The sequence below is a fragment of the Heloderma suspectum genome, chromosome 3 (assembly GCF_057233095.1).
Source record: "Heloderma suspectum isolate Gila_16-S chromosome 3, 16-S_ref, whole genome shotgun sequence".
Taxonomy (NCBI): domain Eukaryota; kingdom Metazoa; phylum Chordata; class Lepidosauria; order Squamata; family Helodermatidae; genus Heloderma; species Heloderma suspectum.
The window spans coordinates 283,988,591-284,002,276 of NC_139460.1; the positions used below are offsets into that span (position 1 = coordinate 283,988,591).

General features: G+C 44.8%; 2 protein-coding genes across 2 annotated transcripts in view; one reads left to right on the forward strand and one right to left on the reverse strand.

Annotated features, from left to right (window-relative positions):
- COL4A4 (collagen type IV alpha 4 chain) overlaps window positions 1-2,743 on the reverse strand; it is a 113,459-nt gene extending 110,716 nt beyond the window's left edge. Inside the window, exon 1 of the mRNA XM_084847142.1 lies at window positions 2,171-2,743. The gene's annotated coding sequence lies outside the window, so the exon portion shown is untranslated. The remainder of the gene's footprint in view (window positions 1-2,170) is intronic.
- COL4A3 (collagen type IV alpha 3 chain) overlaps window positions 1,969-13,686 on the forward strand; it is a 135,736-nt gene continuing 124,018 nt past the window's right edge. Inside the window, exon 1 of the mRNA XM_084847141.1 lies at window positions 1,969-2,227. Within this exon, the coding sequence (XP_084703267.1) occupies window positions 2,111-2,227 (117 nt within the window). The 5' untranslated portion in view covers window positions 1,969-2,110. The remainder of the gene's footprint in view (window positions 2,228-13,686) is intronic.

The following is a 13,686-nucleotide window of genomic DNA, read 5'->3' on the forward strand; positions in this document are numbered from 1 at the left end:
GCGACAGATACTTTTTGCCTCTCCAATCTCCTTTGCAGTACTTATCATGAGACAGGCCTCTGAGCCCATCCACCTTGCTCAGCTACCAGGAATGGGGACAAGGCTATTGATCCAGATGATTCATGGCCTCTCTCCTTCCCACCCAATGGCCTGTCCCTGATACACACATATCCTCCCTTCCTGAGGTTGGAATCCCAACCCTGGGAGAGGGAGCCACCACAAAGCTTTCTGCAATGACTGGGCGGGGCTTGCAGGGGTGGGGGAGAGATCCACAGTTGAGGTCAGAGCTCTATCTCCAGCCTCAAAGGAGGAGATCCACTGCATCCTATGGCCCCCTCAGACACCATGAGATTGCTCTCTTTAAAAGGTACTCACTTTATTCAGGAATGTTAAGGAGGGACACTGCCATCATAAGATACAGACTGGCCCAGCTGTTGCCAGGATGCACCTCATTTACCAACACTCTGCCCATTGAATCTGAAAGTATGCTACTAATGCTATCCAGTGCTAACGCTATCCATTTAAAATGCACTGGATTTCAGTGGGGTGACACGTTCAAAGGATATTGATGGCGTCAGAATAATTACTGAAAACACATCCTCAATCAAGACTATATTATAGCCTTAATAAAAAATAGAAGAGGAAATGACTAGAAGACTTACAAAGCATATCATTCCTAAATGGAAACATAATTCCAAATTTGTTTTCAAGGTTGGTTTTCAGGAAGTAACACCCTCTTTTCCTGGATCAGTTAATGCAAAAAGCCTTGCAGACAAGATACCAGGATCAGCTTACTGCACCTGCTGTCATAGCTCAGTCTGTTGTGAGGATGAAAGTGACAGGGTAACTCCATGGCAGTGCAACTCAAGGCCAAATCTTTTTCCTATTGTGGTCAGTGCCAATGATCTATTGACTTAAAAAAATTCATACAGTAGGTACCAAGCAACAGCCAATGCTATACTGCCCATAGCAAATTCCAGTTTGTCTCAGGCTGCCAGATGAAGGAGCTAAAAGCAATGAAGGCTGGTGGCTATGATGTCAGTAGGACAGTGAATCTGCTCCGGTTTTCAGTCAGAACTCTAACGGAGCTATCCAAGGTGCGAAGGACCCGATGTCTCAAGGATGAAACCAATTCAGGCAAGAGCAACCCCCTGCCAATACAAAGACCACTTGGCAATGGGCCAGCCGGCCAGCCAGTTTTGGTGCTGAGGCAGGCGAATGCCAGAAGGCCTCCAAGTTGCTCCTTAGCAACATCTGGCTGTGCAAGCCCATCACCGCTCTGCAAGCCCAGGAGAAAGTAATCGTTGCAAACCGCCCAGAGAGCTTCAGCTATTGCGTGGCATGAGAATATCACTAGGTCACTGGTAGGCAACGCAGTGCCCTTCGGATGTTTCGGACTACAGCTCCCAGAATCCCTGACCACTGGCCATGCTGGCTGGGGCTTATGGGAGTTGTAGTCCAAGCCATTTGGAGGGCGCCAGGTTGCCTACCCCTGCGACTAGGTGTTGCCAGAGGGTGGGGTTGGATCCGCTCAGCTCAGTTTCTGGGCGCCGTCATTCTCGTCCCGCGACACTGGCTAGTCCTCCCAAGGGCCAGCCTAGAAGAAGGCTGAGGGGAAAGCGGGCTAAGTTTCCCCCGCCAGAACGTCGCCGCCACAGGCGCTGCCGGGACGCTCCCAGCACCCCCTTAGCGTTGCTCTGACCCCCCTCACTTCTCTTCAGCCAGCGCCGCGCCGCGCCTTCGCCGGCACTCCGTCGTACCTGACGCCGGGGGAACAACACCTGCCGGGGCGCTCCGGTCGCTGTCCCGCGCGCGCTCCTTCTCGCTCCGGCCAAGCCTCGCCTTCCAGCCAGGCGTCCCAACGGCTCGCGCCTCTCCCCTCAGCGGGAAGCGCCTTCCCCCGGGGTTGGCCCCGCCCCTGAGCAAGCCCTAGGGGCTTCCCGCACCCGGCCAGACCTCTCAGGTGGCGGTGCTGAGGGGGGAACCGACCGAGGCGACGGAGCGCGAGCGCAGCGCCTCTGGGACTCGGCGCCGCTGGAGGAGGAGGAAGCCTGCCTGCGCCGGGAGGGAAAAATAGGTCCGGCACAGAGCGGTGGACCGCGCGGGAGGCATGAAGGGCCCCGAGCTGCTCCCCAGCTCCTGGCCCCTCGCGCTGCTGGTCTTCACTTACCTGGTGGCCCTGCACGGGCAGGAGCACGGCCGCCTTTCTGTTGCTGTGGCGGCAAAGGTGAGGTCATTCCGCGCCAGCGCTCAAGCCTGCTTAGACACCCCGTATACCTAGGACCGCCCTCCCCCCCTTCCAGCTCTTCTTCTTCTTATTCCTTGCAGGGCTTCTGTGATTTTAACAGACAGGCATGCAGGTGCACTTTTGCCTATCATGGAGTTAGCTTCTCTTGTCACTTGTTGAATTTCTCTCCTTCATGCCGCTCAGAGGCGCAGGAACCCTGCTGTGCCAAGGCAGAAAAAGGCAGTAACTCAGTCAGTGTAGTTGACTGAGGTCCCTCTCCTAATTCTCAGAGATGTGGAAGGCTGGTTGCTTGGTGAGGGAATCGCACTCGGAGTTGTGCTCAGAGACACTCTTGTCTTCATTAAGTACTTGCTGAAATTCCGTGGTTTGCTCTCTGAATCTCACTGATCTCATATATGTCTTTCAAATCAGCTAGGCTGCTGCCCCTGCTGGCCTTTGGTTTATGTTGTTTTTGCCTTTTGGTGTAATACGCAGCTAGGTTCACTTGCTTCAGGCACATCTTTCTGCAATGCACTTACCTTTTGCTTGTCCTATAGATTGCAGTACACAGGTGGATCTAAGTGGGACAGATGAGCAACGCTGCTTTGTGTGTGTGTTCAAATAGATGGCCTTTTCCTCCTTCCTGTTTTTATTGGTATGCCTCACACATTTGTCAAGCAAACTTTAAATGTTGAAACAGTCCCTGGGTAGTGGAGTGGTGTGTGTGTTTGGGCGGGGGGGGGGGGGCGGGGATAGCAGATTGGTGCTGGTATTTGCACAACAATTTCCTTGTATGGTTTATTGGGTGCCAGCACACTGAGCATCTACAGATCAAATGCTCAGTGCATCCAAAATTAGAATCAGTGTATGAATCCTTTTGGAGTCAATATATGGGTGTTGAACCTCAGACCTCGGGGTCAGATTTGGCCTTCCAAGTTTCCCCAGATAGCCACACTCCCTTCCACATCACCAGATGGTTCCTGCTCTCCTTCCTCATCAGCTATCATTTGGTGGTTTCCTAGCTTTTGTGTGATTCGTTCCCCATTCTACAAGGTTGAAATGTCTCTCCTAATGCTTAGTTACTGGCAGTAAAAGCTTTAAGCTAAAATATGTTGGTATTTTGGTCACGCTCCTTTTGTCTATGGCCCTCCCCAGTACAGGAGTACGCCCCGAGAGCTTCTCTGAAATTGAACTCAGTCCTTGGGCTGAAAGAGGTTCAACACTCCGAATATATCATACAGTAACAGCTTTCACCTATTATGTACATAATAAGCCAAAGGGAAATCTCAGTCATAGCTTTGGTGGGCAACCTCCAGCACCAGAGGTAGTGAGTTTATGTACACCAGTTGCTGGAGAACATGGGTGGGAAGGCGCTGCTGTGCTCATGCCCTGCTTGTCGGTTCCTGGTTGACAGCTGGTTGGCCACTGTGTGAACAGAATGCTGGACTAGATGGACCCTGGGTCTGATCCAGCATGGCTCTTCTTATGTTCTTATGTAGAGGTCAGAAGGTGCTTAAGTCCAGACTCCTGGCACAAATAGGTTCCTCCACATATCATTCCCATCACCAATTAACTTATGTAAACTAGATCACGGTGTGCCACAAGTTGAAAGCAGGAGTGATAAAGCTGCCATGAGAAGAAAGCTTCTGGATGAGATTGAGGGTCCATCAAGTCCAGCATCCTCTTTCAAGCTGTGCCAAGCTCATATTAAGCAGGACATAGAAGCAACAACCCTGCCCCATTGTCTGCCCTCTTTGCCATCAGAGTCTCTAAATCTGGAGATTCCATTTTAATATCATGGCTATCAGCCTCTCATGGCCTATTCTCAAATAATGTGTCCAATTGCCTTTTAAAGCCATTTAAGCTAATGGCCATCACCAGGTCTTAAGGCAGCAAATTCCATAAATTAATTATGCATTGTGTAAAGAAGTTGTTGGCCCAAAACAGATCTTTGTGGAACTCCGCTACTTATGTCTCTTCACTGTGAAAACTGTCCATTTATTCCTACCACTTCCTGTTTTTTAACCAAGTGGTCCTGTTCTCTTATCCAATTACTGTTACATTTACTTGGGAAATTTGGGTGAAAGGCTTAGGCTGATATCCTATATACACTTGCCTGGGAATAAGTCCCATTGAACTTGATAGGACTTACTTCTCAGTAGATGTGCATAGGATTGCATTGTTAGTCTTTTTCAGAGTCCAGGCATATAATGTCTCCTGGATCATCCCTTTGACACACCCAAAGAATTCTAAAAGGTATGTGAAGTAAAAAAAAAAAATAAAATAAAGATACATTCAGAAAGTATATGCATGAGAACCAACCCTAAATATTATAGTTTAAAATCTGTTATTTCAGTTTATCATTTTTCATTTTACTGTTTATTTCATTATTTGATAGAGAAAATGTTTTAAAGCAAACTCCTTCCCCCAATGGAATGTTTGTTGTAGGAAGTTTTGAATGTTATAAATCTTATTTGCATTCTTTACCAATTTTCTAATAACATCCTCTCTCTTACCTAAACAGAAATAGCACCCTCCCTTATGGTGTTCCCTGCTAAGGTTTGCAGTTTACTTGCATGCAAACGCTGATGCTTTAATTCTTTGGATTACTTTGTGTCTGTTCTGGCATGTTAGCCTAAATGTTTTATACCTTGGTCCACTCAGCTTTCCATTCTTTTAACTGAGGTTTGCACAGAAGGAGGTTCCAGTGGATTGTGACTTTTGATGATCACAATATATATCAACCATAACGAGCACAGGGATGTTCGCAATGTAGGAAAGGAAACACATCTTCGGTGCTCTCCGTAGGTGTAGGCAAAAAGGTAGAACTGGGTCTACTGGTAGATCTTTGGATGATAAACAACTGGAAGTCAGCAAAGATTTCTGACTTCCAGTTGTTTAACAATAGCAGCAACAAAATGATTCCCTCTCACCCGAAATTATACTGCTGAAATGAGGAAGTCCAGGGTAATCAGGAATGGATTCTTGTGTAGAAGGACTGTGAGTTCCATTCAGTTCTGGTACTCAAAACAAAATCGTAGGTTCAGAATTCTTGAATTCTAATTATTCATCTTTTGTACTGGTTTCTGGTTAGTTGAACTTACATTTATAGTAAAAAAACAAAGTAGATCCCACAAGCCTGAAAACTACCCACCCCTGCTCTATCACTGAGCTATAAGTCCTCTGCTAGCGTTCTGTCTCCATCAATGAACAGCTGGATGCTTCCAGGAGGCCTTCCAGCTGGAAATGAAGGCTTTTCCCCATGTGTCCCCCAGCAGCTGGTATTCAGTGGATACTGCCTCTGACTATGGATGCAGGGCTGGTTCCAGGTTTCATGGGGCTCTGGGCAATGTCCTGGTGGGCTCTGTCCTATATTAGTGGGGCTTGCATTGCTGCAACACAAAGGGCTCCAAGTAGCAGTTGGTGGATGGTCTAGCCACCCTTTAATTTCCCACAATGCTCCAGGGCAACATCAACTTGGGGGCATTTTGGGAAATTAAAAGTGCGGCTAGATCCAGACACCCAGTAGTACAAAAAGTGGGGATGGGGTGGAGTGGGGAGGTCAAATATCAGGTGGGCCCTGGCAGCTGTCCAAGGATTCCAAGTGCTGCTGCCAGCCCTGCCTGGAAGTAGCATTTATTATCATGGTAGCGAACAGCCATGCTCCATGAATTTGTTGAATCCCCTTTCAAAGCCATGTAAGCCAGAGGCCTTCACCACATCTTGGAGACTAGAACTGTGTGAGGACTGAAGCTAGAAACACAGTTGGGGCAGCATGGTGAATTTACAAAGCCTGGGGATGAGATCAGAGAGAGTGTGAGAAAATAGACAGAATGGCTGAGAAGGCGTAGATAAGGAGTGTAATGGTTCTGGCATCTTTGGGACAGCAGCTAAGAGGAACATGATGAGTGTGGAAAGGAAAGCGTTGGTTGCTAGGAGCCGCTAGACTCAGGGGCAAAAGTGTTGCCCATCTCTGCACTAGAAGGATTCTGGGATGGGCGGGGGGACAACAGGAAGGTGAGGAGTCAGGCACACATGTCAGAGACTATGGTTTACAGCTGGGATTAAACACAAATAGACAGGCTTTAGGTGAAGGTTTTTATTGTGGTCACAGAGGCTGGTTTAGGTATTCTGATAAATGCAAATTGGTGAGAGCAGCCTAGAAAGAAAGGGTATGATATGAGCAAGCAAAGAAAGGTAACTGGAATCTGTAGGGAGTTGTGTAGCAAATCCTGCCTGTTACATATATTTTGTCAATGGCGAACAAGGTGTGTGTGTTGTTGTTGTTTTAAGCATTTTTTTCCATGTCCCAAGCATAAAGTGTACTAATTTGGTGTGTTTACTGTTTACACTTAAGAGAAGAGCATTGTCCACACTTTTTTTTCAGTGACCGGTGCTCTTTGCAAGTGAAAAGTGAAGCGTTTGCTATTCAAGATTAAGCTAACTTGGCATGGGAAGTTGGGAAAAAACTCTCTGTTCATTCTCTTGCAAAGAATGATCAACTCTTAGAAAAATGGCAAATGATGCTGCTTTATCTGCTGAGATAATAGTTGAAAGTTAGAAGGTTTATTTTCAGAGCACTTGAACTAATGGTTCCTGCGCTGTTATTGTCATTGTTTCCCAGTTATTATGTACTCAAAAAGTGTACAAGAGTTGTGTTGTGTTTTTAATAATATAATACTAAGTGCAATAAATGTCTAAAATATGTGAATAGGTGTATCCTTCACACATGGATTATAGTGTAAGTCAGTTTTTCATAGCCCCTTCTAAGCACTGCAAAGGCTGCTTCAGTCACTGATCCCACCTGTCCTTGCAAACCTAACCTACTTAAGCATTCACTCATCTTTGCTGCTCTCATGTTCTGCTCCTTTCATAGTTCATCCTCTCTCTCTCTCTCTCTCTCTCTCTCTCACGCACACACACACACACACACACACTTAAACAACATATGTACTTTTTCTCCTCTGCTTCTGGCTGATACTCCAGAACCATGTGGTAATAGTGGCTACGATAATGTTTCATTGATATGGTGGTTGTGTAACACATACAACACTCAGCACATGCTTCATACCTTCCCACTGCTCAGTTTTTATGGTCTGACCAATTTCAAGAAGCAAATTAGTAATCCTTTTCATTATGTCCTGACCTCTTTATAGCTTGGGCAGGTAAAAATACGTTTTTAAAACAAAAGTTAAGATGATGTGAAAGGTGCAAGAGCCAGAGAAATTTAGGGCGCAATCCTATTCAGATAGGCGGCTGCCTCCAAACTCGGAGGTGACCACCTATCCAATGCAGGGCAGAAGAAGCATGGAGGGGATCGTTCCCTCTGCGCTTCTCCTGCCCTGCATTTTCAGCTAGACAGCCGATTACGGCTGTCTAGCCATGGGAGGGCTAAGTGGGGGAGGAGGCTGCTGTACAACACATTGGATGTGTCGTACAGGCATTTCCACCCTCCCTGGAATGCCCCTTTTCAGCTGCTCCGCGCTACTCTTGTGAGTGCAGGGGATGGGGTTGTTCCATGCTGCCTCCGAGGCAGTATGGAAGGGGGGGAGGTCGGTTCTCTGGGAAACCAAATATCCTATGGCCGTCTAGCCGCTCTCTAGCGGCCAATAGGATTGCTCCCTCTGGCTCTGGATGTAACCTATCAAGTGCTGCTCCTGAACAGATTACACTGATATCAATTGGGTTAGTAAGACAGCGGTACTGAGTGGATTGTGCCCTCTGCCAGTGAAAACAAAATCTTATTCCACATTTGTCCAGGGCTCAACCTACACAAGTAATTTAATGTTGAAGGAGAGCACATGAGGGTTGTTCATGACACATGACGTTGTTGCCACCCCGCAGCAACTGCATAGCTTCCTTCTCAAAAAGGTGCATTTTTGCAGAGTCCTTTTAGTGTGTCTTTTTTCCTTAAAAATAGTTCCCACGTGGTTCCACTGCAGTGTGCCCCATTCCCCCAAATTAAATCCTGCATACTGGGTGTACCTAGGGGTGTGTCTGTGACCCAGCTGTGACCCGGTCAAGGGGTGGGGCCACCCCCTTTTTCCCCATTCCTTTCCCTCCCCCTCCCCCATTGGCAGTAGCCACTTTGGACAGAGGTTTCTCTTCCTACTTAGCACTATTATACATTACCGCTATTTGGCTGCAGACCTTTCCTGTTTATTTTTACTTTGCATGACAACATTGCTACTTCACAGTCCTGTAATCACACAATTAGCGCAATAGTGCATGTCTCAGAGCAATAGTCAGAACTGAATTGTACTGGGGAGCAGGGCTTCAATCCTGGTGATTCACATTCCTGTAATTGCACAATTGTGAAATTGTTAAGTGTTGAATTAGCACACTATAGTGACTCATGCAGGGAAAAGGGTTTCAGTATTGCTGCTTCACAGTCCTGGTGGATGTGAGGAGAAAGGTGTGGGGTAAACTAAGGGACCTAATTTATCTCTTCAATTAAACTTGCCTGAGCAGGGAAGCACTGAAAGGGTCTGGGAGCCATGTAGATTGGGCCCAGGAAACCAAGAACAAAAAGGGATCTTGGCACTAGTTCACAGTCAGAATGCAGGGCAACTTTTCACAGTATTGTATTACACTCCTATTCTATGCACTCTGCTTGAGCTAATTTTATCCAACTTAGTGTTTCCTATTTCAGTTTATTTTTGATTGTAGTGTCATCACCAAAACCCAAACTTTGTGTGCCTGTTTCTCTTCTTGATGACAAATTGCCTGGGTTATAGGGGGGAATAATCAAAGCATTTAATTGCATTGTAATTATAGCCATTATTATAGAATCTCACTCAGATAAATTTTATATCTATCTATCTATCTATCTATCTATCTGTCAGCTGGATTATGCAGTGATCGAGAATTGTTGTCAAGTAATTATTCTATTCTTGTATTTGCAAACCTCTTTCATTTGACATTGTGGCTTCATATACATTATATGATTTATAAATCAAAAATTATAAAATAAAATGCCTGGTTAACCACTACCCTATGCATGTTTACTCAGAAACATGTCTCACTGTGTTCAGCGGGGTTTACTCCCAGTCAGAGCCAGCCCTACCATTAGGAAGAGTGAGGCAGCTGCCTCATGGGGCAGAAGCTGGGAGGAGGGGACTATTGGTGAGAGGTTTAGAGTAGTGTGTGCCACATAGCCTGCCCTGTGGCCCCTCAGCTAGCCTTTTGCATTCAGGTACAGTGGAAGATGCTATCCCATTGCCAGTGTTGAAGAAAATTCAACTGCCAGTCTGGTCATTTTATGGAATGGGAGGTCAGATGCCATCTTGTCTGCTTCAGGCAGCAAAATGTCTTGAGCTGGCCCTTGTTTATTCGTTCAGTCGCTTCTGACTCTTCGTGACTTCATGGACCAGCCCACACCAGAGCTTCCTGTCGGCCGTCGCCACCCCCAGCTCCCCCAAGGTCAAGTCTGTCACCTCCAGAATATCATCCATCCATCTTGCCCTTGGTCAGCCCCTCATCCTTTTTCCTTCCACTTCCCTAGCATAAGCATCTTCTCCAGGGTATCCTGTCTTCTCATTATGTGGCCAAAGTACTTCAGTTTTGCCTTTAATATCATTCCCTCAAGTGAGCAGTCTGGCTTTATTTCCTGGAGTATGGACTGGTTTGATCTTCTTGCAGTCCAAGGCACTCTCAGAATTTTCCTCCAGCACCACAGTTCAAAACCATCTGTCTTCCTTCGCTCAGCCTTCCTTATGGTCCAGCTCTCGCAGCCATAGGTTACTATAGGGAATACCATTGCTTTAACTATGCGGACCTTTGTTGTCAGTGTGATGACTCTGCTCTTCACTATTTTATCAAGATTTGTCATTGCTGTCCTCCCAAGAAGTAAACGTCTTCTGGTTTCCTGGCTGCAGTCAGCATCTGCAGTAATCTTTGCGCCTAGAAAGACAAAGTCTATCACTGCCTCCATGTTTTCTCCCTCTATTTGCCAGTATCAATCAAGCTGGTTGCCATAATCTTGGTTTTTTTGAGGTTTAACTGCAACCCAGCTTTTGCACTTTCTTCTTTCACGTTCATCATGAGGTTCCTCAGCTCCTCCTCGCTTTCAGCCATCAAAGTGATATTTATTTTTATTTATTTTATTTTATTATTAAATTTATTAATCGCCCATCTGGCTGGTCACCCAGCCACTCTGGGCGATGTACAACATACAATAAAACAATTTAAAACAATAAAATTCTACAATAAAACATTTTCTAAAATACCCTAGCCCACCCCAAATGCCTGCCTGAACAACCACGTTTTTAATGCACGATGGAAGCTCATTAAAGAGGGGGCATGATGGAGTTCCCTAGGGAGGGAGTTCCACAGAGTGGGGGCCACCACAGAAAAGGCCCTCTCCCTCGTCCCCACCAGTCTAGCTGTCCTGGCTGATGGGACAGAGAGAAGGCCATCCAAGGCTGATCTTGTTAAGTGGCCTGTCTGGTGCTGCTGGAGGCGCTCCTTAAGATAGGCTGGATATCATCTGCATATCTGAGATTGCTCCCAAGTAAATGTGTTTAGTTTTGCAGCGTAACACGGTCCCTTTCCATATCAAAAGCTAGCATATTTGCCTGACTATGAAATCAGTTTTTTTTTCATAGTGACTACATTTCATTGCTTTGAATTGCTCCTGTACAGGCCTGATCCACAAGTGGAGCGTGTGGATTAAACTCAGTTGGCATGGATACTTCACCAATATAGATTAGTCCCATGAGTGTCAACCAGGGGTAGTAAAATCCATTCCTTTACATTTACTTTGCAAGTCATATTGATTTCAGCTATGTGTTTGTGCACTACGGCTGAATGTTCTTTTGCTTTGAAACACTTATATTCTCATTCAGGGGCTTAAGTGCATATACAGATTCCTGCTCAGTTAGTGGCTCAACCATAGACTTCAATGCATCCCTATTATACATTGGATTGCCTGTGGAAGGCCCTGCCTGTGTGTGTATTTGAGCCTTGAAGAGCTTTAGTACAGGATGTTAAAATGTTACTCTACTCATTGATTTAAATGGAATGTTCTTTCAAGCAAATATTTTTAAGACTCTGGTGCTATCCAAACCAATGTCTTCTTTGGCAGTAAATTTGTTAAATCTGTCCATCTTTGTTTTGCAGATCATCAGGCATCTTTCATTCTATTATCCAGTCATTGATGGAATTGGATTTCTTTAAACCAGAATTTTGTTATTCTGCTAATTTGCATTAGTGCTAATTTGCACTTGCGCAAATGTGCTAATCTGCATTAGGTAATGTGAAATAGTACTAATGCACATTAACTAATGCTGATTAGCACATGTGTACAAGTGCACATTAGTTCTAATATGCACAGGCAGATTTGCGCAGATCCCTCCCCCCGAAGGTGAAAAAGTGGTCTGCAAGCCCATGGAATCCACATGAGTTGGAAAAAGCCAGTCTACTGTGGAATCCCCAGGTCAGATTCAGAGAAATCTAACTTCCTGTTTGTGCTGCGGCCATGGTCATGGGCGTCTCATTCCCCACTCACCGGCATGCCCCTGCCCTATTTCCCCCCCTTCTCTAAGATCAGCATCTGTATCAGAGGACTGGAGACTTGTAAATGTAATACCATTTTTTAAAGGAATCCAGGGGGGATCAGGCCATTTAGGTTAATGTCTGTTCCAGATAAATTGGTAGAAAGCATTATTAAAAATAAAATTAGTAAGCATACAGAAGGATAAGTCCTGCTGAAATAGAATCAACATGGCTTCTGCAAAGGTATGCCCTGTCTCACTAACCATTTAGAGTTCTTTGTGAGTGTCACTAAACATGTGAACAGGGGTGATCCAGTAGACATTGTTTACTTGGACTTCCAAAGGCTTTTGACAAAGTACCTCATCAAAGACTCTTGAGCAAACTTAGCAGTTATGGAACAGGAGGAGAGGTCTTCTTATGAAACACTGTTAAAGAACAGACTATTCTTTAGTAAATATTATTTGGACTGCAGCTTAATCCCCTGGCAAATCCAGACAGTATGAAAAAGTTACTCCCTTCCCATCTATGTCTATGGTATTGTGAAGAAGAAGAGGAGGAGGAGGAGGAGGAGGAGGAGGAGGAGGAGGAGGAAGAAGAAGAAGAAGAAGAAGAAGAAGAAGAAGAAGAAGAAGAAGAAGAAGAAATATAACTTAATATAAAAATTGGGGTGTGTCAGGAATAGCACATTAATTATGGCAGAATTATATTAATCCAGATCCATGCAGTGCAGGGTGTGGTGCAGCAGTAAGGTATAATTGTCAGCTGGTAAAATTACCCCTTCAGTTGCTCAGATATCCATTTATCAACACTAAAACGTTTGCAGTTCAGTTTATTGTCAACAGAGATGTGGTTAAATGTAATGGATTACATTTGTAAAAATTTCAGTGTTCTTTACTAAATGGACCTACCAGTGGACTTTTGTCTATGTTCTGTACCAGCAACGTTTTGATTCCAAATCTAACAAGGAACTGAAATCTCCCTTAGCCTCTAGTCCTAAACTAACCTGCAGTGAGCAGGAGGATGGACTACATGACCTCGAAGTTCTCTTCCACCTCTATAATTCTCATATATCATCATATAGATCAGTATTATAAAGGCATGAAAGCAACTCTATAGTTAAGGTAATTTTATTATTACAAAGCCTGAAAATACTATTTGTTGCACAATTGAGAAGCATTTTCACATCACTATGAAATGTGCCATGGACTCAGAGAGCCTACCTGGTGAAAGTCATCATCTGGCCACATTTCGGGAGCGGGGGTGTGATGGAGAATGCCTAAGATTTAACTGGGTTATTTTTAAAAATGGTTTGAGGTTTAAGTGTATCATCTTTCCTACCATTTTTGTTCCCACCCAAAACATACTTCCCCCCCCCCCTTCTAGTAGTTTAAGGGGGAAATCCTACGCATGTTTAGACATGCTGGCTGAGAGATGTTGGGTGTTGTAGGACTTTTTGCTGTCTAAACATGCATAGGATTGCACCCTAAATTATTGTTAGTGGCTGCTGGAACTCCCTGTGTAGAGAGGCCAGTCTAACTCCATCTTCCTTGTCTGTCAGCTGGCAGGCAAAGCCATTTTTATTCAGACATGCTTTTGACTTTTAAGCTGACTTGCATGCACAAGTAGTTTTTAACTACTGGGTGCTATTCGTTCTTTTTTATTGATGTGTTTTAATTATGTTTTTTAATGGATGTGTGTATAATTGATTTGTTTTTGTTTTACTTATAATGTTGTATTTTACCTGTATTTTATTATTGTTAGCCATCTTGAGCACTAATTTTAGTGGAAAGGCAAGATACAAATTTAACAAATAAATAAATCACATAGAAAAGGATATTGAAGGGACTCCTTTTTGCTGGTGAAAATCTCCACAGTTTAGCAATCTTGTGCTACTATGCAATTTGAGGATAGGGGAATTTCCCTATAATTTATTTCTCCTTTGCAATTTCTCTCAGGCTCCCAAC